This window comes from Coregonus lavaretus, assembly GCF_964263955.1.
Source record: "Coregonus lavaretus genome assembly, chromosome: 19".
Classification (NCBI taxonomy): domain Eukaryota; kingdom Metazoa; phylum Chordata; class Actinopteri; order Salmoniformes; family Salmonidae; genus Coregonus; species Coregonus lavaretus.
In genome coordinates, this window is record NC_140006.1 from 38,604,460 (window position 1) to 38,628,053 (window position 23,594).

A 23,594-nucleotide genomic window follows, 5' to 3' on the forward strand; every position below is an offset into this window, starting at 1 on the left:
ACCAGGGTCGCCTTCATTAGGGCACAACGTAGCAGGATGCTTTGCAACACAAAAATGTGGGCAGTCCCTCCCTGTCTTTAGCTTGTTTTGTTCCGTTTGGTGCCCAATACGACCCAGTTGTTGTGAAACATCACACAATGTATTACCTCTTTGCGCATCAATAAATCCTGCTTTGTGATTTCATACCTAGATGAAACTACATACATACATACATACATACATACATACATACATACATACATACATACATACATACATACATACATACATACATACATACATACATACATACATACATACATACATACATACATACATACATACATACATACATACATACATACATACATACATACATACATACATACATACATACATACATACATACATACATACATACATACATACATACATACATACATACATACAACTGGCTTTTTCAATACAAAACATCTGTTTAGACCCTTATTTCACATTTGATCAGTTTAATTATTCATTTTTGTTCTTGCATGAAATGCAATTTTTGCATACAAACATCAGCAACTGAACATCCCCAATTAAAAGGACATCCAGCATCTCTACTGTCATTGGTCTCAACCCCTCCCCTCCGCAGTAAATGTGCTATGGCCCAACACTCCCACTAGGTAGAGCTGTCAATCAAAAACAAATGAGGGGCTTTGTAACGTGTGAGGCATTCCATTCATTTGAATGCCCTTGGCCTCATTGACCATCAGTACCCCTAAAATACATTCATACAAATTCCCTTTCCCCTACTCCCCAAATACATGATAAAATATATAAAACTCTACTTTTTACAAACTAACGTTGGCATTGAATTATTGGATTCATCCATACATTTTCGTTGATACCTGTAAAGTCCCTGTTTTCCCATGATTTCATGCTTTGGTGAGTTTGGCTCCATGATCACCCCTGAGATGAAAGGAGGTGAGAGATCAAAGGTGAGCGTAACCCTTCATAGGCATCGTAGCAGCTTCAGCTCCGTGACTGTGCCTGTAAGGGTGTGTGTGTGTGTGTGTGTGTGAAATGCATGCAAGTGTTAATTGTGAAGAAGTCACATTCATGAGCCTGTTCGAGTCAAACTTGATGGGAGTCACTATGGGAGAGCATGGTTGCATTGTACCATTGTTGCCCCCATGCAAAGTAAAGCACTTTGAATTTCAATAAAAAGCTTTGTAAATGCTAAATAGTTATTAATATAATAATAATAATAATATAATATGCCATTTAGCAGACGCTTTTATCCAAAGCGACTTCCAGTCATGCGTGCATACATTTTTTGTGTATGGGTGGTCCCGGGGATCGAACCCACTACCTTGGCGTTACAAGCGCCGTGCTCTACCAGCTGAGCTACAGCTGTTGTTGCCCTCCATCTTGATTGGACAAACAAAACCCAGTCTGTGTTGGCTGTCTCAGTCATTCTGTCTTCAGGCGACTCCTATCTATCTATTGTGTGCGTTAAACATCGTAGGACTACTTCCGCCTACACTATTTTTCCAGAAGTTGTACTCCTCCTGAGTAGGTGAACCTCGTCCTCCTCAGCAACCTATTCCTCACTCCATCTTGCCCTCTTTCTCTGTGTGTCTCTTCTTTGGGGTTCCAGGGCTGTGGTGGTGGGTCTCCATCTAGACTCTGCTGTGGCTGGCGGCAGGCATCTTACCCTCATAACCATACAGGAAGGTGGCAGCGATGACCAGCATTGCTCCTAGGAAGAACACACTGGGGGGGGGAAGAGAGAGAGAGAGAGAGAGAGAGAGAGAGAGAGAGAGAGAGAGAGAGAGAGAGAGAGAGAGAGAGAGAGAGAGAGAGAGAGAGAGAGAGAGAGAGAGAGAGAGAGAGAGAGAGAGAGAGAGAGAGAGAGAGAGAGAGAGAGAGAGAGAGAGAGAGAGAGAGAGAGAGAGAGAGAGAGAGAGAGAGAGAGAGAGAGAGAGAGAGAGAGAGAGAGAGAGAGAGAGAGAGCGGAGGTTGTTAGAGTTATAGACAGAACATTTATATTCTGGGCGTTCTCACATTAATTCAGCTCCCTCATTTCTTATTCCTATCTGTATTTTATCAGGAAATCTGTTGAGATTAAAACATTTTATCCTAAATGGACATGGCCAGATTATTTATCAAAGTGTGTGTGTGTGTGTGTGTACCTGGTGGGGTTGAAGTCCTCCAACCAGAAGTAGGATATGAGTGTTGACAGGATGATGGAGAGTGAGGTGGCGAACCCCTTCAGGATGTTGTCTGCATACTTAATGACTGCTGCTATGACCAACCCACCCAGAGCCTGGAAACACAAGCAACACAGAGAGGACATGGATTTAACCCTTTACTGCAGTGGGCTAAATCAGGGTCACACAGAGTGTTTCTTGGTAGCCTTAAACAAGTCTACTTTGAAACAAAAGTATACACCTCGCACACAGGTGGGGTCCACCTCATTTTCGAACGTTGCTATGGGCACAGCCAAACAATGGAAGTGATAGATTCGACTTCCGCTTTACTCCCCTACTGCAGCGTGAGGGTGGCAAACTTGCCAGAGTCAATTATTTGAAGGAGTCAATTTCTAGAGTATACAAGTCAAGTAGTAGGCTAGTTCTGTTGCGATAATAACGTTAGCTAGTCCTACTAGTAGGCTAGTTCTGTTGTGATAATAACGTTAGCTAGTCCTACTAGTAGGCTAGTTCTGTTGTGATAATAACGTTAGCTAGTCCTACTAGTAGGCTAGTTCTGTTGTGATAATAACGTTAGCTAGACCTACTAGTAGGCTAGTTCTGTTGTGATAATAACGTTAGATAGACCTACTAGTAGGCTAGTTCTGTTGTGATAATAACATTAGCTAGTCCTACTAGTAGGCTAGTTCTGTTGTGATAATAACATTAGCTAGTCCTACTAGTAGGCTAGTTCTGTTGTGATAATAACATTAGCTAGTCCTACTAGTAGGCTAGTTCCGTTGTGATAATAACGTTAGCTAGTCCTACTAGTAGGCTAGTTCTGTTGTGATAATAACATTAGCTAGTCCTACTAGTAGGCTAGTTCTGTTGTGATAATAACGTTAGTTGTGTTGTGGTAGTTAAATAAGGCCCGGGCCATCCACCAAGCCATTAACTCTAACGATAACTATAATGATAAAACTATAGGCTACATAACTATAAAACGTTGGTGAGCATCCATGCTAGAGGAAAGTTGACAGTTTATCGTTCTACAGTCCTACACCTGTCAATCAACTGATCAAAGCATCCTACTGCAGGCTGCCTAGTAATAAGGTGGTAACACATGACCATTCATGAGCAATGTTCCCTCATTTGTCAGGTCTGTTGAGCGCAAACTTGAATGTTGTGAGAATGTGCAACTTCTGGCGTGCGTTTATTGTGACCACTGAGGCTGTAGCCGCTTTACGTTACAGTTATAACAGTGGCCAAGTAGGCTACTGTGGCTATTTGATCATAATGTAGGCCAGAGTGGCCTACCATCAAAAACAATGGAGAAAATGCATCCCATAACATTTAAAAATGGAAATAGCTGTTCTATCATTCAGCCTACAGTAGCAGCCAATGTGGGGTGTTCAATGTAGCCTACATTCCGTGAGACTTTTGGAAAAAATATGCAGGCCTTGACATTAACCTGTTTCTCCACTTGTCCTTTAGACAAGGAGGTGATTGAAAATGTGTTGTTTGATGCAAGAAACCACTTTACAAAATAAAGTTAATTATTATTCCCATGCCATTCATTACTACAGAGAATCAGACAAATTATGCTACCTTCTGCCTATTGGCTACTTAGCTTATTTATCACGTTTTAGGGAAGACCCAGATGCAGACAGTGTCGAAGTAACAAAAGTTTATTACTAGAACAGGGGGCAGGCAAAACGACAGGTCAAGGGCAGGCAGAGGTCAGTAATTCAGATTGGTGGGACAAGGTACAGGACGGCAGGCAGGCTCAGGGTCAGGGCAGGCAGAATGGTCAAAACCGGAAACAGGAGACAAAAGGCTGTGAGACATGGGTTTGATTTTAGACACATGAAAAGTGGGGTGTATACGCAGGGTACGGGGCAACAGAAGACAAACAGCAGAGGGGCTAATGACCTTGGAGATGGGGAAAGGGCCGATAAACCGGGGGGAAAGTTTGCGGGACTCCACCCGGAGGGGCAGATCCCGGGTGGACTGCCATACCTTCTGCCTGAGACGATACCGGGGAGCCGGGGTCCGGTGGCGGTCCGCTTGTCGTTGATACTTGGAGGTGGTCTTCAGAAGGTTCGACCGGGCTCTCTTCCAGGTACGACGACAGCGGCGGACAAACATCTGGGACGACGGTATGCCGACCTCATCCTCTTGCTCAGGGAAGAGCGGGGGCTTAGCCCAGGGAACACTCAAAGGGCGAGAGACCCGTGGCAGAGCAAGGAAGGGTGTTGGGGGCGTATTCGACCCACACTAGTTGCTGGCTCCAGGTGGTGGGTTTGGCGGAGACCAGGCAGCGAAGAGTCGTTTCCAAGTCTTGGTTGGCTCGCTCCGACTGACCGTTGGACTGGGGGTGGAACCTGGAGGACAGGCTGGCTGACGACCCAATGAGCGTGCAGAATGCCTTCCAGAACCGGGACGAGAACTGAGGACCCCGGTCGGAGACCATGTCCACTGGGAGTCCATGGATCCGGAAGACGTGCTGCACCATGAGCTGGGCCGTCTCTTTGGCAGAGGGTAGCTTGGGGAGAGGATTGAAGTGGGCGGCTTTGGAAAACCGGTCCACAACTGTCAGGATGGAGGTGTTGCCATCAGACGGGGGAAGACCTGTGATGAAGTACAGGGATATGTGAGACCAGGGACGGTGAGGGACAGGCAATGGTTGAAGAAGACCAGCCGGAGCTTGCCGAGGAGTCTTGTTCTGCGCACAGACCGTGCAGGCGGCGACGAACGCGGAGACGTCCGGGACCATGGTAGGCCACCAAAAGCATTGTCGCACAAAGGCCAGGGTCCGACAGGAGCCCGGGTGGCAGGAAAGCCTGGAGGAGTGGGCCCACTCCAGGTCCAAGGAGCGGACAGCGTCAGGCACAAACATCCGGTTATCTGGGCCCCCTCCGGGGTTCGGCTGGGAACACTGCGCCTCACGGACCTGCTTCCCTATTCCCCAGCTGAGGGCAGTCGCCAGACACAAGGTGGGAAGGATGGTCTCGGAGTTCGAGGGTGTAGCCGCGGGGCTATAGCGGCGTGACAGCGCATCCGGCTTGATGTTCTTGGATCCTGGTCGGTAGGAGAGGGAAAAGTTGAACCGGGTGAAGAGCAGGGCCCACCTAGCTTGCCTGGAATTGAGACACTTGGCAGTGCGGAGAAATTCCAGCTTCTTGTGGTCGGTCCACACAATGAACGGATGTTCCGCCCCCTCCAGCCAGTGTCTCTACTCCTCCAAAGCCATCTTCACCGCAAGAAGCTCATGATTCCCCACATCGTATTTCCTCTCCAAGGCGTTGAGAGAAGAAGGCGCAGGGATGTAACTTGAGGTCCAGGGCAGAATGCTGGGACAGGACAGTCCCCACTCCGACATCCGAAGCGTCGGCCTCCACCACGAACTGGCGGAACGGGTCAGGTGAACCAAGATGGGAGCTGTGTGAAACGGTGTTTGAGATCCCACAACGCCCGGTCAGCAGCTGGGGACCACGTGAACGGAAACTTGGGCGAGGTGAGTGCAGACAGGGGGGAAGCCAGGGTGCTGTAACCCCGGATAAAGCGGCGATAAAAGTTGGCGAATCCCAGGAAACGTTGCAGCTGCACCCTGGACGTAGGCTGGGGCCAATCCACCACCGCTCCTTCCAGGATCCATCTGTGATGATGTAACCCAGGAAGGAGATGGTGGAGCGATGGAATTCGCACTTCTCCGCTTTCACAAAAAAACTGGTTCTCCAGGAGGCATTGGAGAACCCGTCGGATGTGGAGCACGTGTTCTTGGGCGGAGCGGGAGAAGACGAGGTTGTCATCGAGGTAGACGAAGACGAATGTTGTGGAGAACATCATTAACCAGAGCCTGGAACACAGCTGGGGCATTGGTAAGGCCAAATGGCATGACCAGATACTCGTAGTGACTGCTGTCTGTGTTGAAGGCAGTCTTACACTCGTCCACTTCCCATATCCGCACCAGGTGGTAGGCGTTCCGTAGGTCCAGCTTGGAGAACACAGTGGCCCCCTGGAGCGGCTCGAAGGCCGAGGAGATGAGTGGTAGTGGGTAGTGGTTCTTCACCGTGATGTCATTGAGGCCCCGGTAGTCGATGCAGCTAGGGAGTCCTCAATGTAGGTCTCCATAGCCTTGGTCTCCGGACCCGACAGAGAGTACAGTCGTCCCCAGGGCGGAGTGGTGCCTGGGAGAAGGTCAATCCCACAGTCATAGGGTCAGTGCGGCGGAAGCGAAGTGGCCCAGGCCTTACTGAACACCTCCCAGAGGTCCTGGTACTCCGTGGGAATGTCGGAGAGGTCCGGGGCAACTTCCGACGTCCCGGGGCAGGCTGTGCTGACTTCAGACAATGGGTGTGGCAGAATGGGCTCCAGCCCATAATGGCACCCGCAGTCCAGTCTATGATGATATTGTGTCGCTGGAGCCAAGAGTATCCCAATACCACGGGAACCTGAGGAGACTTAATCAGCATAAATTGGATTGCCTCGCTGTGGTTCCCTGACACTCGTAGGTTGATGGGAGTGGTATTGTGAGTGACCCGGCCTATAGAGCACCCGTCCATCGCTCTAACGTCCATGGGAATGGAGAGGGGCTGAGTGGGGATGCCCAGCTCGGACACCAGGGTAGCGTCCCAAAAATTATAAATCGGCCCCAGAGTCGATGAGTACCCGGAGACATTCCGACTGGTTCCCCCCACAGCAGGATGGCATGGAAAGGGGTGCGAGAAAAGGGAGAGTTCTCCATAAGGCCTACCAGAGTACTCGCCCCTTCTTGATGAGCATGGTTTTTTTAATGGGCAGGTAGCTACGAAATGTCCCGTAGCTCCACAATATAGACAGCTCTGGGTGAGGAGTCGGCGTAGAGAACTCGGGTGACGTCGGGTTCACTCGGACATGTACAGTGCCTTGCAAATGTATTCATCCCCCTTGGCGTTTTTCCTATTTTGTTGCATTACAACCTGTAATTTAAATTGATTTTTATTTGGATTTCATGTAATGGACAAACACAAAATAGTCCAAATTGGTGAAGTGAAATGAAAAAAAAAAACTTGTTTCAAATAATTCTAAAAAATAAATAACAGAAAAGTGGTGTGTGCATTTGTATGAAGCCCCTTTGCTATGAAGCCCCTAAATAAGATCTGGTGCAACCAATTACCTTCAGAAGTCACATAATTAGTTAAATAAAGTCCACCTGTGTGCAATCTAAGTGTCACATGATCTCAGTATATATACACCTGTTCTGAAAGGCCCCAGAGTCTGCAACACCACTAAGCAAGGGGCACCACCAAGCAAGCAGCACCATGAAGACCAAGGAGCTCTCCAAACAGGTCAGGGACAAAGTTGTGGAGAAGTACAGATCAGGGTTGGGTTATAAAGAAATATCAGAAACTTTGAACATCCCATGGAGCTCCATTAAATCCATTATTAGAAAATAGAAAGAATATGGCACCACAACAAACCTGCCAAGAGAGGGCCACACACCAAAACTGACAGACCAGGCAAGGAGGGCATTAATCAGAGAGGCAACAAAGAGACCAAAGATAACCCTGAAGGAGCTGCAAAGCTCCACAGCAGAGATTGGAGTATCTGTCCATAGGACCACTTTAAGCCATACACTCCACAGAGCTGGGCTTTACGGAAGAGTGGCCAGAAAAAGCCATTGCTTAAAGAAAAAAATAAGCAAACACGTTTGGTGTTCGCCAAAAGGCATGTGGGAGACTCCCCAAACATATGGAAGAAGGTACTCTGGTCAGACGAGACTAAACTTGAGCTTTTTGGCCATCAAGGAACACTGATTTAAGTGGATTTAACAGGTGACATCAATAAGGGATCAGAGCTTTCACCTTGATTCACCTGGTCAGTCTATGTCATGGAAAGAGCAGGTGTTCTTGTCTTGTTTTGTACACTCAGTGTATATCGAGTTCGGACAGGATTTAGAACGGCTGACATGTTAGTGCCTTGATTCTCGTAATAATACAAAAGCAACTCTGTCAATTCCCTTTGAAATTACCCACTGTAAACAAGCAAAACAGAGTAGCGAATTTAACTGACGTTTTTATTGATTAGCATTCTGTACTGTGTTGTGGCGTCAACAAACTGCATATCTGCTTTTAATGGACATCTTCATAGGTTTTAAGTGTCAATTATTTAAATTTTAGTCATTTAGCAGACGCTCTTATCCAGAGCGACTTACAGGTAGTGAGTGCATACATACATATACATACATACATACATACATACATATATATACACATACATACAGTGGGGAGAACAAGTATTTGATACACTGCCGATTTTGCAGGTTTTCCTACTTACAAAGCATGTAGAGGTCTGAAATTTTTATCATAGGTACACTTCAACTGTGAGAGACGGAATCTAAAACAAAAATCCAGAAAATCACATTGTATGATTTTTAAGTTATTAATTTGCATTTTATTGCATGACATAAGTATTTGATACATCAGAAAAGCAGAACTTAATATTTGGTACAGAAACCTTTGTTTGCAATTACAGAGATCCCACGTTTCCTTTAGGTCTTGACCAGGTTTGCACATACTGCAGCAGGGATTTTGGCCCACTCCTCCATACAGACCTTCTCTAGATCCTTCAGGTTTCGGGGCTGTCGCTGGGCAATCCGGACTTTCAGCTCCCTCCAAAGATTTTCTATTGGGTTCAGGTCTGGAGACTGGCTAGGCCACTCCAGGACCTTGAGATGCTTCTTACGGAGCCACTCCTTAGTTGCCCTGGCTGTGTGTTTCGGGTCGTTGTCATGCTGGAAGACCCAGCCACGACCCATCTTCAATGCTCTTACTGAGGGAAGGAGGTTGTTGGCCAAGATCTCGCGATACATGGCCCCATCCATCCTCCCCTCAATACGGTGCAGTCGTCCTGTCCCCTTTGCAGAAAAGCATCACCAAAGAATGATGTTTCCATCTCCATGCTTCACGGTTGGGATGGTGTTCTTGGGGTTGTACTCATCCTTCTTCCTCCAAACACGGCGAGTGGAGTTTAGACCAAAAAGCTCTATTTTTGTCTCATCAGACCACATGACCTTCTCCCATTCCTCCTCTGGATCATCCAGATGGTCATTGGCAAACTTCAGACGGGCCTGGACAAGCGCTGGCTTGAGCAGGGGATTTTAATCCATGTCGGCGTAGTGTGTTACTAATGGTTTGCTTTGAGACTGTGGTCCCAGCTCTCTTCAGGTCATTGACCAGGTCCTGCCGTGTAGTTCTGGGCTGATCCCTCACCTTCCTCATGATCATTGATGCCCAACGAGGTGAGATCTTGCATGGAGCCACAGACCGAGGGTGATTGACCGTCATCTTGAACTTCTTCCATTTTCTAATAATTGCGCCAACAGTTGTTGCCTTCTCACCAAGCTGCTTGCCTATTGTCCTGTAGCCCATCCCAGCCTTGTGCAGGTCTACAATTTTATCCCTGATGTCCTTACACAGCTCTCTGGTCTTGGCCATTGTGGAGAGGTTGGAGTCTGTTTGATTGAGTGTGTGGACAGGTGTCTTTTATACAGGTAACGAGTTCAAACAGGTGCAGTTAATACAGGTAATGAGTGGAGAACAGGAGGGCTTCTTAAAGAAAAACTAACAGGTCTGTGAGAGCCGGAATTCTTACTGGTTGGTAGGTGATCAAATACTTATGTCATGCAATAAAATGCAAATTAATTACTTTAAAATCATACAATGTGATTTTCTGGATTTTTGTTTTAGATTCCGTCTCTCACAGTTGAAGTGTACCTATGATAAAAATTACAGACCTCTACATGCTTTGTAAGTAGGAAAACCTGCAAAATCGGCAGTGTATCAAATACTTGTTCTCCCCACTGTGTATACAGTGGGGGAAAAAAGTATTTAGTCAGCCACCAATTGTGCAAGTTCTCCCACTTGAAAAGATGAGGCCTGTAATTTTCATCATAGGTACACGTCAACTATAACAGACAAAATGAGAAGAAAAAAATCCAGAAAATCACATTGTAGATTTTTTATGAATTTATTTGCAAATTATGGTGGAAAATAAGTATTTAGTCAATAACAAAAGTTTCTCAATACTTTGTTATATACCCTTTGTTGGCAATGACACAGGTCAAACGTTTTCTGTAAGTCTTCACAAGGTTTTCACACCCTGTTGCTGGTATTTTGGCCCATTCCTCCATGCAGATCTCCTCTAGAGCAGTGATGTTTTGGGGCTGTCGCTGGGCAACACGGACTTTCAACTCCCTCCAAAGATTTTCTATGGGGTTGAGATCTGGAGACTGGCTAGGCCACTCCAGGACCTTGAAATGCTTCTTACGAAGCCACTCCTTCGTTGCCCGGGCGGTGTGTTTGGGATCATTGTCATGCTGAAAGACCCAGCCACGTTTCATCTTCAATGCCCTTGCTGATGGAAGGAGGTTTTCACTCAAAATGGCCCCATTCATTCTTTCCTTTACACGGATCAGTCGTCCTGGTCCCTTTGCAGAAAAACAGCCTCAAAGCATGATGTTTCCACCCCCATGCTTCACAGTAGGTATGGTGTTCTTTGGATGCAACTCAGCATTCTTTGTCCTCCAAACACGACGAGTTGAGTTTTTACCAAAAAGTTATATTTTGGTTTCATCTGACCATATGACATTCTCCCAATCCTCTTCTGGATCATCCAAATGCACTCTAGCAAACTTCAGATGGGCCTGGGCATGTACTGGCTTAAGCAGGGGGACACGTCTGGCACTGCAGGATTTGTCCCTGGCGGCGTAGTGTGTTACTGATGGTAGGCTTTGTTACTTTGGTCCCAGCTCTCTGCAGGTCATTCACTAGGTCCCCCCGTGTGGTTCTGGGATTTTTGCTCACCGTTCTTGTGATCATTTTGACCCCACGGGGTGAGATCTTGCGTGGAGCCCCAGATCGAGGGAGATTATCAGTGGTCTTGTATGTCTTCCATTTCCTAATAATTGCTCCCACAGTTGATTTCTTTAAACCAAGCTGCTTACCTATTGCAGATTCAGTCTTCCCAGCCTGGTGCAGGTCTACAATTTTGTTTCTGGTGTCCTTTGACAGCTCTTTGGTCTTGGCCATAGTGGAGTTTGGAGTGTGACTGTTTGAGGTTGTGGACAGGTGTCTTTTATACTGATAACAAGTTCAAACAGGTGCCATTAATACAGGTAACGAGTGGAGGACAGAGGAGCCTCTTAAAGAAGAAGTTACAGGTCTGTGAGAGCCAGAAATCTTGCTTGTTTGTAGGTGACCAAATACTTATTTTCCACCATAATTTGCAAATAAATTCATAAAAAATCCTACAATGTGATTTTCAGGAAATAAAATTCTCAATTTGTCTGTCATAGTTGACGTGTACCTATGATGAAAATTACAGGCCTCTCTCATCTTTTTAAGTGGGAGAACTTGCACAATTGGTGGCTGACTAAATACTTTTTTTCCCCACTGTATATCTATATCTATATCTATATATATCTATATCTATATCTATATATATCTATATCTATATATATATATATACACACACAGTGGGGAGAACAAGTATTTGATACACTGCCGATTTTGCAGGTTTTCCTACTTACAAAGAATGTAGAGGTCTGTATTTTTATATATATATATATATATATATATATTTTTTTTTTTTAATTTTAATTTTTAATTTTTTTATTTATTATTATTATTTTAATTTTATTTATACTGGCCCCCTGTGGGAATCGAACCCACAACCCTGGCGTTGCAAGCGCCATGCTCTACCAACTGAGCTACACGGGCCCCAATTATCACTTAGCAACGGCTATGGAGGAGAAAGTGGTGCTCTCGGAACGTGCAGACAGAAACCGCATTGTCCCAACTCTATATATAATTTTGGGTAAACCTAATAACCAACGTTTCGGCAATCCAGTGCCTTCAGATGTATTTTATTGTTATAGTATTTTTACAAGGGGGTCCACTTTTTTCACCTCACTTTACAACATTTTTTAATGATAAATCCATTAAACACATCCATTTGTATGGCCTGAGTTATAATATAATTTACAGTGGGGGAAAAAAGTATTTAGTCAGCCACCAATTGTGCAAGTTCTCCCACTTAAAAAGATGAGAGGCCTGTAATTTTCATCATAGGTACACGTCAACTATGACAGACAAATTGAGGGAAAAAAATCTGGCACTGCAGGACTCAAATCCTGCAGTGCCAGACGTGTCCCCCTGCTTAAGCCAGTACATGTCCAGGCCCGTCTGAAGTTTGCTAGAGTGCATTTGGATGATCCAGAAGAGGATTGGGAGAATGTCATATGGTCAGATGAAACCAAAATATAACTTTTTGGTAAAAACTCAACTCGTCGTGTTTGGAGGACAAAGAATGCTGAGTTGCATCCAAAGAACCCCATACCTACTGTGAAGCATGGGGGTGGAAACATCATGCTTTGGGGCTGTTTTTCTGCAAAGGGACCAGGACGACTGATCCGTGTAAAGGAAAGAATGAATGGGGCCATGTATCGTGAGTTTTTGAGTGAAAACCTCCTTCCATCAGCAAGGGCATTGAAGATGAAACGTGGCTGGGTCTTTCAGCATGACAATGATCCCAAACACACCGCCCGGGCAACGAAGGAGTGGCTTCGTAAGAAGCATTTCAAGGTCCTGGAGTGGTCTAGCCAGTCTCCAGATCTCAACCCCATAGAAAATCTTTGGAGGGAGTTGAAAGTCCGTGTTGCCCAGCGACAGCCCCAAAACATCACTGCTCTAGAGGAGATCTGCATGGAGGAATGGGCCAAAATACCAGCAACAGTGTGTGAAAACCTTGTGAAGACTTACAGAAAACATTTGACCTGTGTCATTGCCAACAAAGGGTATATAACAAAGTGTTGAGAAACTTTTGTTATTGACCAAATACTTATTTTCCACCATAATTTGCAAATAAATTCATAAGCTCCTGAGTGGCGCAGTGGTCTAAGGCACTGTGCCACTAGAGATCCTGGTTCGAATCCAGGCTCTGTCGCAGCCGGCCGCGACCGGGAGACTCATGGGCGGCGCACAATTGGCCCAGCGTCGTCCAGGGTAGGGGAGGGAATGGCCAGCAGGGATGTAGCTCAGTTGATAGAGCAAGGCGTTTGCAACGCCAGGGTTGTGGGTTCAATTCCCACGGGGGGCCAGTATAAAAAAAAAAAATGTATTCACTAACTGTAAGTCGCTCTGGATAAGAGCGTCTGCTAAATGACTAAAATGTAAATGTAAATAAAAAAATCCTACAATGTGATTTTCTAGATTTTTGTTCCTCATTTTGTCTGTCATAGTTGACGTGTACCTATGATGAAAATTACAGGCCTCTCTCATCTTTTTAAGTGGGAGAACTTGCACAATTGGTGGCTGACTAAATACTTTTTTTCCCCCACTGTATATGCTTTTTGAAATGATAACTTAAGCATATGTACATTACCTGCAGGGCCACAACAGTCCAGGTGAGTGAGTTGTAGCCTTGGAACACTCCGGACTCCCTCACTCTCTCTCCGTCGTACACAAACACTCCCATTAGACCAAACACCAGGCCAAACAAACCTAGGAGAGAGAGAGAGATCAAATCAATGTTTGTTTGTCACGTGCACAGGATACAGCAGGTGTAAACAGTACAGTGAAATGCTTACTTGCAAGCTCTTCCTCAACAATGCAGTATTCAATATTTAAAAAAAGGAAATAAATAGAAAAGTGTCTTAAAAAGAGCATGGAATCAATACTAAGTCAGATAAAATACACACGAGAAATACAAAATACACTATATATTCCAGCCACCCAAGTCATAGACTGTTCTCTCTTCTACCGGAGCGCCAAGTCTGGGACAAAAAGGCTCCTGAACAGCTTGTACCTCCAAGCCATAAGATTGCTGAACAGTTAATCAATTGGCTACCTGGACTATTTGCATTGACCCCCTTTTTTTTTTTAGCACTGACATTCTTGCAATGGCTCTATGCACACTCACTGGACTCTACCCACACATACTACACTGACAATCCAACACACACACATACACACACTTTCACATATGCTGCTGCTACTCTGTTTATTATCTATCCTGATTGCCTAGTCAATTTTACCCCTACCTACATGTACATATTACCTCAATTACCTTAACTACCTCGTAACCCTGCACATTGACTCGGTACCGGTACTCCTTGTATATAGCCTCGTTATTGTTATTTTATTCTGTTACTATTTCCTTATTCTTTTTATCTTATTTTCTTGCTTTTGTTGGGAAAGGGCTCCTAAGTAAGCATTGCACAGTAAAGTCTACAACTGTTGTATTCGGCGCATGTGACAAATACAATTTTATTGTCAATACCAGTACCAATATCAATGTGCAGGGATACTGGTGATAGTTATGTAGATGTAATCAGGGGTAAAAGTGACTGAGCAGCAGGATACATATAATAAATCGTAGAAGCAACGTATACTGTATGGTGATTGTGAGTGTGTGTGTGCATCAATGTGAGAGAGAGAATGAGAGAGAGAGACAGAGAGAGAAATGGGTGAGGTTTTGAGGGAGGACTCTTTAAAATAATTGTCAAGTATTCCATTGCTTACCTACTGTGACTATTAAAACCTACCCTAAGCAGAAACTGTGGCTAGATGGCAACGTTCGCGCGAAACTGCATTTAACCATGGCAAGTTCACTAAGAATATGGCAGAATAAAAACAGTGCAGTTATTCACTCCGCAAGGCAATTAAACTGGCAAAACATCAGTATAGAGACAAAGTGTCGCAATTCAACGGCTCAGACACGAGACGTATGTGGCAGGGTCTACAGACAATCATGGACTACAAAAGGAAAACCAGCCACGTCGCTGAGACCGACGTCTTGCTTCCAGACAAGCTAAACACCTTCTTCGCCCGCTTTGAGGATGATACAGTGCCACCGACGCGGCCCGCTACCAAGGACTGTGGGCTCTCCTTCTCCGTGGCCGACGTGAGTAAAACATTTAAACATGTTAACCCTCGCAAGGCTGCCGGCCCAGACGGCATCCCTAGCTGCGTCCTCAGAGCATGCGCAGACCAGCTGGCTGGTGTGTTTACGGGCATATTCAATCTCTCCTTATCCCAGTCTGCTGTCCCCACATGCTTCAAGATGGCCACCATTGTTCCTGTACCCAAGAAAGCAAAGATAACTGAACTAAAAGATTATTGCCCCTTAGCACTCACCTCTGTCATCATGAAGTGCTTTGAGAGACTAGTCAAGGATCATATCACCTCTACCTTACCTGCCACCCTAGACCCACTTCAATTTGCTTACCGCCCCAATAGGTCCACAGACGATGCAATCGCCATCACTCTGCACACTGCCCTATCCCATCTGGACAAGAGGAATGCTGTTCATTGACGATAGCGCAGCATTCAACACCATAGTACCCTCCAAGCTCATCATTAAGCTCGAGGCCCTGGGTCTGAACCCTGCCCTGTGCAAATGGGTCCTGGACTTCCTGACAGGCCGCCCCCAGGTGGTGAAGGTAGGAAACAACATCTCCACTTCACTGATCCTAAACACTGGGGCCCCACAAGGGTGCATGCTCAGCCCACTCTTGTACTCCCTGTTCACCCATGACTGCGTGGCCAAGCACGCCTCCAACTCAATCATCAGACGACACAACAGTAGTAGGCTTGATTACCAACAATAACGAGACAGTCTACAGGGAGGAGGTGAGGGCTCTGGGAGTGTGGTGCCAGGAAAATAACCTCACACTCAACGTCAACAAAACAAAAGGAGATGATCGTGGACTTCAGGAAACAGCAGAGGGTGCACCCCCCTATCCACATCGACGGGACCGTAGTGGAGAAGGTGGAAAGCTTCAAGTTCGTTGGCGTACACATCACTGACTAACTGAAATGGACCACCCACACAGACAGTGTGGTGAAGAAGGCGCAACAGAGCCTCTTCAACCTCAGGAGGCTAAAGACATTTGGCTTGGCACCTAAAACCCTCACAAACTTTTACACATGCACAATTGAGAGCATCCTGACGGGCTGCATCACCGCCTGGTATGGCAACTGCACCGCCTGCAACTGCAAGGCTCTCCAGAGGGTGGTGCGGTCTGCCCTACGCATTACCGGGAGCAAACTACCCGCCCTCCAGGACACCTACAGCACCCGATGTCACAGGAAGGCCAAAAAGATCACCAAGGACATCAACCACTCGAGCCACGGCCTGTTCACCCTGCTATCATCCAGAAGGCGAGGTCAGTCCAGGTGCATCAAAGCTGGGACCGAGAGACTAAAAAACAGCTTCTATCTCAAGGCCATCAGACTGTTAAACAGCCATCACTAGCACATTAGAGGCTGCTGCCAATACTGACAGAGACTAGAAATCACTGGCCACTTTAAGAAATGGAACATTAGCCACTTGAATTATGTTTACATAACTTGCATTACTCATCTCATATGTATATACTGTATTCTATACTATTCTACTGTATCTTAGTCCATGCCGCTCTGACATCGCTCGTCCATATATGTATATATTCTTAATTCATTCCTTACTTAGATTTATGTGTTTTGGGTATATGTTGTGAAATTGATAGATATTACTTGTTAGATATTACTGCACTGTCGGAGCTAGAAGCACAAGCATTTCGCTACACATGTTTTACATTTTAGCAGACGCTCTTATCCAGAGCGACTTACAGTTAGTGAGTGCATAAATTTTTCATACTACACCCGCAATAACATCTGCTAAACACGTGTATGTGACCAATAAAATTGGATTTGATGATTTGATTTGTCATGGTTTATAATTACATGCTTGTAGAGTTTATGGTTTCATGAGCTAAGACCACAATTTTGGCACCAGGACATTGCCTAAGGATTGGAATTACAAGGGCTATGGGACGTTGCCTCCAACCTAAAGTTGCTATACTGTTGTGAGAATACATTCGATTTAATTGAAGTCAATGATGTAACTTTTTTTTCTTCTGGATTACATGGAGAGACCATAACATATACTGTATAAATGCTGTAATCTCTATAGAGAAAGTGGAAAGATATTCACACACACCAAGAGAGTACAGTTTACGTAGAATGAAATTAAATAAATGAACCAAACATGCATACACAAAGAGACACACAAACACACAAAAACAAACACACACACACAAACAAACAGGTTCCAGTGATGCTGACCTAGCTGGAGGTTGCGGACCCACACACTCTGTTTGGTCTCTTTGAGGATCTTCTCAAAGTAGACTCCAGCGAAGCCACTGGAGAAGCAGGCTATCAGTACGGCTATCACACCTACTAACTGGGAGCCTGCAGACAGAGGCGTCGGAGAGATCCCACCCAGAGACTCTGTAGGCCACTGTGGAGACAAACACACAGTACATCATTCAGTATAGAAAACCTGTGTAAAAATTCCAGAAACTTTTCCTGGAGATCATGTTACCACTGATTATCCTGAAAAACCTGTGAACTTCAGAACAATTTAGACTTCTACCTCCCTAATGTGGATACACAAAGATCAATGACTAATCTGACAAAAACACATCCAAACAGGAATGACGAGTTATTGCCTTGTCACCTGTACAAGAGCGATACCAGTCATGAGGATGAGCAAGGAGAGCCACTGGTAGAGCCCCAGTCTCTTCCCCAGCATGGACACTGAGAACAGGGCCGTGGTCAGGATCTTCAGCTGGTACGTCACCTGTTTGGGGACAATATCAATTTAAATTCCGGCCAGTAGAAATTGGACATGAAATGGAGTATGGAGTCCCTGAGTGCTCCATTCCTGGTTTCACTTTTGTTCCCCTTATACATGCTGCAGCATGCACACGCATGCACACACACACACGTGTCACATCTCTCACCTGGTAGCTAGCAGCGTCCAGGTTGGACAGGGCGACATAGAGAAGGTTATTCTGGAGTGTGTAGATGCCTGATGGGATGGCCAGCTTCAATGTCTCCATGGGCTTGTTGAGAATCTCTTCCTTCAGCACCCGATTCAACACACGAATACTGAAGTCTGACAGAAAGAGAGACAGAAATGTAACGGCCACACACTGAAGCCTAAGACAGAGATAGAAAGACAAAGAGACTGTAGGAGTATTCTCTTTGTTGTCATTGTTTATCCATTGACTGTTACAGACAGGCATGCCAGCCAACCAGCCAGACAGACAGCCAGACAGCCAACCAGCCAGACGGACAGACAGGACAGCCAGACAGTCAGACAGATCACTAGACTCACGGTTGTCATAGAAGACGAGCAGCAGGCAGATGAGGATCTTAAGCAGTTCGGCCGACACCACGGCTGAGGAGGCCAGGTAGCGGGGCCCCTCGCCATGCAGTGTGCGCGAGTACCTCATGGTGAGCACCAGTGAGGTGGTCTGCAGCACCAGCACGCCCAGGGACACGTACTTGAGATGCGACTGGGACGGGGAGACAGGGGGCGATGACATGGAAACGAGGTGGGATGAGGCCAGGGGTGAAAGGCCTGGTTTAGGCTGTGGGAGAGATAGATAGACAGTGAGACAGGCTGGGTTACGCCATATGTCCACCAGATGCACATGCGTTTTGCCATATGTTGTTTTTGCCGGATGTCTAGCCTGCATTTTCTGTACTTGAAGCGGCAGAGCGGTTTGCAGCATGGAGAAGATCATTTTCGCCCTGTTTGACCAAAGCTAATAATTAAAAACAGATGAAAGTTATCCTATCGATTTCATAGGCTGGCAGAGCTATCAACAGACTGTCACGCATTACAACAATTAATCTAGTTTGTTTATATTCTTCTGTCACATTAATCTCTAGCAACATAGTCATTATAATGTGGCCTCTGTATGGTGCCACCCCCTCCATGCGGAACTTATTTTTATTTATTTGGTATTTATTTTTTTACCCCCTTTTTCTCCACAATTTCGATCATCTCATCGCTGCAACTCCCCAATGGGCTTGGTCGAGTCATGCGTCCTCCGAAACATTACCTGCCAAACCGTGTTTCTTAACACCTGCCAGCTTAACCCGGAAGCCAGCGCACCAATGTGTCGGAAGGAACACTGTTCAACTGAAGACCGAGTTCAGCCTGCAGGGCAGGCGCCCCGCCCGCCACAAGGAGTCACTAGAACGTGATGAGCCAAGTAAAGCCCCCAGGCCAAACCCTCCCCTAACCCCGACGACGATGGCTGGGCCAATTGTGCGCTGCCCTATGGAACTCCCGATCACAGCCGGTTGTGATACAGCCTGGGATCAAACCAAGGTCTGTAGTGACACCTCTAGCACTGCAATGCAGTGCCTTAGACCGCTGCGCCACTCGGGAGGCCTCTATGCGGAACTTTTATGAACTTCCGTTTGTACCACCGCACTGTAGTGCAACGCACCAGTTGAAAATACTGAACGCATGCGGTACACAGAACGCACCGCAGCCTAGTGAGGCATCCCAAACCTGCCGTTGCGGACTGCTCCATTGACAATGAATGACTTTAGCAGGAACGCAAAGAGTTTGACGCATCTGGTGGACATGAACCTTAGGCTGTGGGACAGACAGACAGGACAGTGACGACACTGGCTGGGTTAGGCTGGAAGACAGTAGCTATGTTTTCATGAACTTGTCCAGTGATTTTCTGTCGACATTTAGAAAGTTCACTTAGAAAACAGATGCGACAATTGCCTGCTGGGGTGCGTTTCCATTTTATGCTGTTGTCATCGACACAAGACAGTTAACTCGGAACTGGGAGCACAGAAATCTCCGACTTCCGACTTCAGTGTGTTCAAAACAACTGGGAACTCAGAAAAAAACGAGCTCCGATTAGGAACAAATTTTTTGAACGGTCATCCACCTCGGAATTCCAACTCGGGAACTCAGGCCTATTTCTAGAGCTCCAACGTTCGGACCTGAAGATCACTGGCATCATGATTTGACCTCAGTTCCCAGTTCTTTTGAACGCGGCATAACTGTCTTGTGTCGATAAAAACAGCTGGACTTAATGATGTCACACCTAAAAAATAAAAATAAAAAAAACGTTTTCACAAAGACCTACAGTGCCGAATAAATATTTTGTGGTTGAAGTGTTGCCATTACCCATTTAGGCAAATTGCGCATTCATAAATTGGCGACAGCCTGTATGCCCTCCCACCTATCTGTTTCATCTCTCAGGTAGCCCGCAAAAGCCAGCATGGATAGAATGCAATAATTGACTAATATTTGCCATATTCTAATAATTCTCATGTGCCAACGTATTCTAATAATTCTCATGTGCCACGGTCCGTGCCATGGTGAAACTTGCACTCCTGTAGATCTGAAATAATTGGATGGTGAAACTTGCTAGCCAACTAGAAAAGCAAGACGAAGCAATTCAGGCATTCTTGAAAGTCAAGACAATCCTTGTCCTGCAAAGAAACATAATTTTTTGTAGTTTAATTTTTTTTATTTTGCAAGCAGTAGGCATTTAGAATTAAATGTGGAGTGGAGTTTATAGTTACGTGATGACATCACGTGCCCCACGTACCTTCAAAAGTAATGTACCCGTTACATCGTGACGTATTTCATTTTGCTGTACGTCTTGCCCCGCTACTGACGCAAGATGGCGGAGAGCCTCTCTCGTCAGAGATTGCATTTATTTTGGGAGAATGCAAAATATGACCTTTTCATTCAAGACAGGATAAATATATTGTTTCAGGTGATAATAAAACATGTTTTGTTTAGTTACTTTTTCCTCAACTTGTTTCTCTAACTTTATAGCAAGTCAAGCTAGCTTGCACTGCAGCTAGGCTAGGTTAGGTTGAAGATACCGCTGTAGCTAGCAACCTCCACCTAATAACTATCATCAAAAACAAACGTCATTACCGTCACAGTAAACTTAAATGGGAGGTGTGTATTATTTAACATTACTATTAAAATAGTACTCACTTATAGGAATGGGTAATTGTTTACAAGTTGCTAGCTATCCCATAAAGCCATCACCCCGAAAACAACATATTTTCATCTTCTGTGGTTTGGTAACTTCATGTTCTTCGACGGACTCTGGCTGGACTGAAGACGAAGCATAGTTTGAAAAATGTAAAAGTACACGGCGTCCGTCTCGCAACGGAGCCTTCAACCAAAAGGGGGCATTGCTATTCTACTCCATTGTGGATGTCCCCATTGAAATGCATGACATCCAGCGCAACGTAACAGAGTGCTTATGGGTAATGTGAATGAGGCTTTTGGCTATCATCATTTATTCGAAAAACAGTTTCCATAATCATTTGTTGCAATAAAGAAAGTTAGACAAAGTAAAAAATCCACCCCTGTCGAACGGATAAAAATGTTGTCGATCTTTAGAAAATGTATCCTATATTTGGCGTTTCCATGACATGTCGCAATGATTTGCAGTCAAACGGCACCAGCTGCTAATCAAAGTTACTAAAACAAGCACCAATTTTCAATTGGACGATTAGCTCACAGTGTTGCAAGACTGGCTCAGGGCTCCAGATAACATGTGTCCCCTTTTTCAGTTGGTGGCACCAGCCCATTATTTGGTCGCACAATTAGGCTATATTTATTGTATTTTACTGTCAAAATAGAGCTCCAGAATGTTTAGATTTTTGGGTTCAATAGAGATGAATTTCCCTTCATCTTTATGAGCATTAGGCTAATATTACATACTAGCGGCACCCTGCCCTTACAGTCGCTAAATAATTGGAAAATAATAATTTGATTCAATGCAATTCTACCCTCCTGCAAAAAAATTCTGGAGCATTTAAGAAACTCCAATAGGCCTATTTCCCGTGGGATCATGGCACTTGTTGCTTTATCAAATTCAATGTTGTGATGGCCTTTCATAACAATTAGGTTATTGTTGCTATAATTCTACTGTCAGAATAGGGCTCCATAATTGCAGATGTATTTTGTTCAATAGATTTTAATTTGCATACATCTTGTTGTGTACAAATATCACATAGGCGAATTCAACTGGGGCTAATTACTTAGGAAGGGGAAACTAAAAAAACAAAACCACAACAGCCCACTGTTTTTCGTGCGATTGCATTTTGAAATGTTGCATTTCTCTCTTCCTCCCCTTCTCTCCATCTAGGCTACTCAGAGTGCACATGGAGAAACAGGGACAGGGCAAACACTTTAACACAGGGAGGAACAGGGACAGGGCAAACACTTTAACACGGGGAGAAACAGGGACAGGGCAAACACTAACACAGGGAGAAACAGGGACAGGGCAAACACTTTAACACAGGGAGAAACAGGGACAGGGCAAACACATTAACACGGGGAGAAACAGGGACAGGGCAAACACTTTAACACAGGGAGAAACAGGGACAGGGCAAACACTTTAACACGGGGAGAAACAGGCACAGGGCAAACACTTTAACACAGGGAGAAACAGGGACAGGGCAAACACTTTAACACGGGGATAAACAGGGACAGGGCAAACACTTTAACACAGGGAGAACAGGGACAGGGCAAACACTTTAACACAGGGATAAACAGGGACAGGGCAAACACTTTAACACAGGGAGGGACAGGGCAAACACTTTAACACGGGGAGAGACAGGGCAAACACTTCAACACGGGGATAAACAGGGACAGGGCAAACACTAACACGGGGAGAAACGGACAGGGCAAACACTTTAACACGGGGGGAAACAGGGACAGGGCAAACACTTTAACACAGGGAGAAACAGGGACAGGGCAAACACTTTAACACAGGGAGGGACAGAGCAAACACTTTAACACATGGAGAAACAGGGACAGGGCAAACACTTTATTACGGGGTGAAACAGGGACAGGGCAAACACTTTAACACGGGGAGAAACAGGGACAGGGCAAACACTAACACAGGGAGAAACAGGGACAGGGCAAACACTTTAACACGGGGATAAACAGGGACAGGGCAAACACTTTAACACAGGGAGAAACAGGGACAGGGCAAACACTTTAACACAGGGAGGGACAGGGCAAACACTTTAACACGGGGAGAGACAGGGCAAACACTTTAACACGGGGTTAAACAGGGACAGGGCAAACACTAACACGGGGAGAAACGGACAGGGCAAACACTTTAACACGGGGAGAAACAGGGACAGGGCAAACACTTTAACACAGGGAGGGACAGAGCAAACACTTTAACATGGGGAGAAACAGGGACAGGGCAAACACTTTATTACGGGGTGAAACAGGGACAGGGCAAACACAAACACGGGAGAAACGGGGACAAACACTAACACGGGGTGAAACAGGGACAGGGCAAACACTTTAACACATGGAGAAACAGGGACAGGGCAAACACTTTAACACAGGGAGAAACAGGGACAGGGCAAACACTTTAACATGGGGAGAAACAGGGACAGGGCAAACACTTTAACACAGGGAGAAACAGGGACAGGGCAAACACTAACACGGGAGAAACGGGGACAAACACTTTAACACGGGGAGAAACAGGGACAGGGCAAACACTTTAACATGGGGAGAAACAGGGACAGGGCAACACTTTAA

General features: G+C 45.5%; 1 protein-coding gene across 1 annotated transcript; it reads right to left on the bottom strand.

Moving 5' to 3' along the window:
• Positions 1 to 432: 432 nt before the first annotated feature.
• LOC311146418 (UDP-N-acetylglucosamine transporter-like) lies at positions 433 to 21,249 on the bottom strand. Its single transcript, XM_084182924.1, has 8 exons — positions 21,015 to 21,249; positions 18,360 to 18,615; positions 17,983 to 18,137; positions 17,697 to 17,819; positions 17,303 to 17,477; positions 13,578 to 13,696; positions 2,157 to 2,290; positions 433 to 1,737 (listed from the first exon to the last, which is right to left on the bottom strand). The coding sequence occupies exons 2-8, from the start codon at positions 18,568 to 18,570 to the stop codon at positions 1,644 to 1,646; spliced, it is 1,011 nt and encodes a 336-aa protein (XP_084039050.1). The 5' UTR covers positions 18,571 to 18,615; positions 21,015 to 21,249; the 3' UTR covers positions 433 to 1,643.
• Positions 21,250 to 23,594: the final 2,345 nt, after the last annotated feature.

Bases quoted from the DNA above. Each gene is read 5' to 3' on its own strand.
- LOC311146418 (XM_084182924.1), bottom strand. From the start codon at position 18,570: ATGTCATCGCCCCCTGTCTCCCCGTCCCAGTCGCATCTCAAGTACGTG. The intron at 17,820-17,982 runs GTGAGAGATGTG...GTCCCCAAACAG, and splicing joins TGGACGCTGCTAGCTACCAG to GTGACGTACCAGCTGAAGAT. The intron at 1,738-2,156 runs GTACACACACAC...TCCCCCCCCCAG, and splicing joins GAGGACTTCAACCCCACCAG to TGTGTTCTTCCTAGGAGCAA.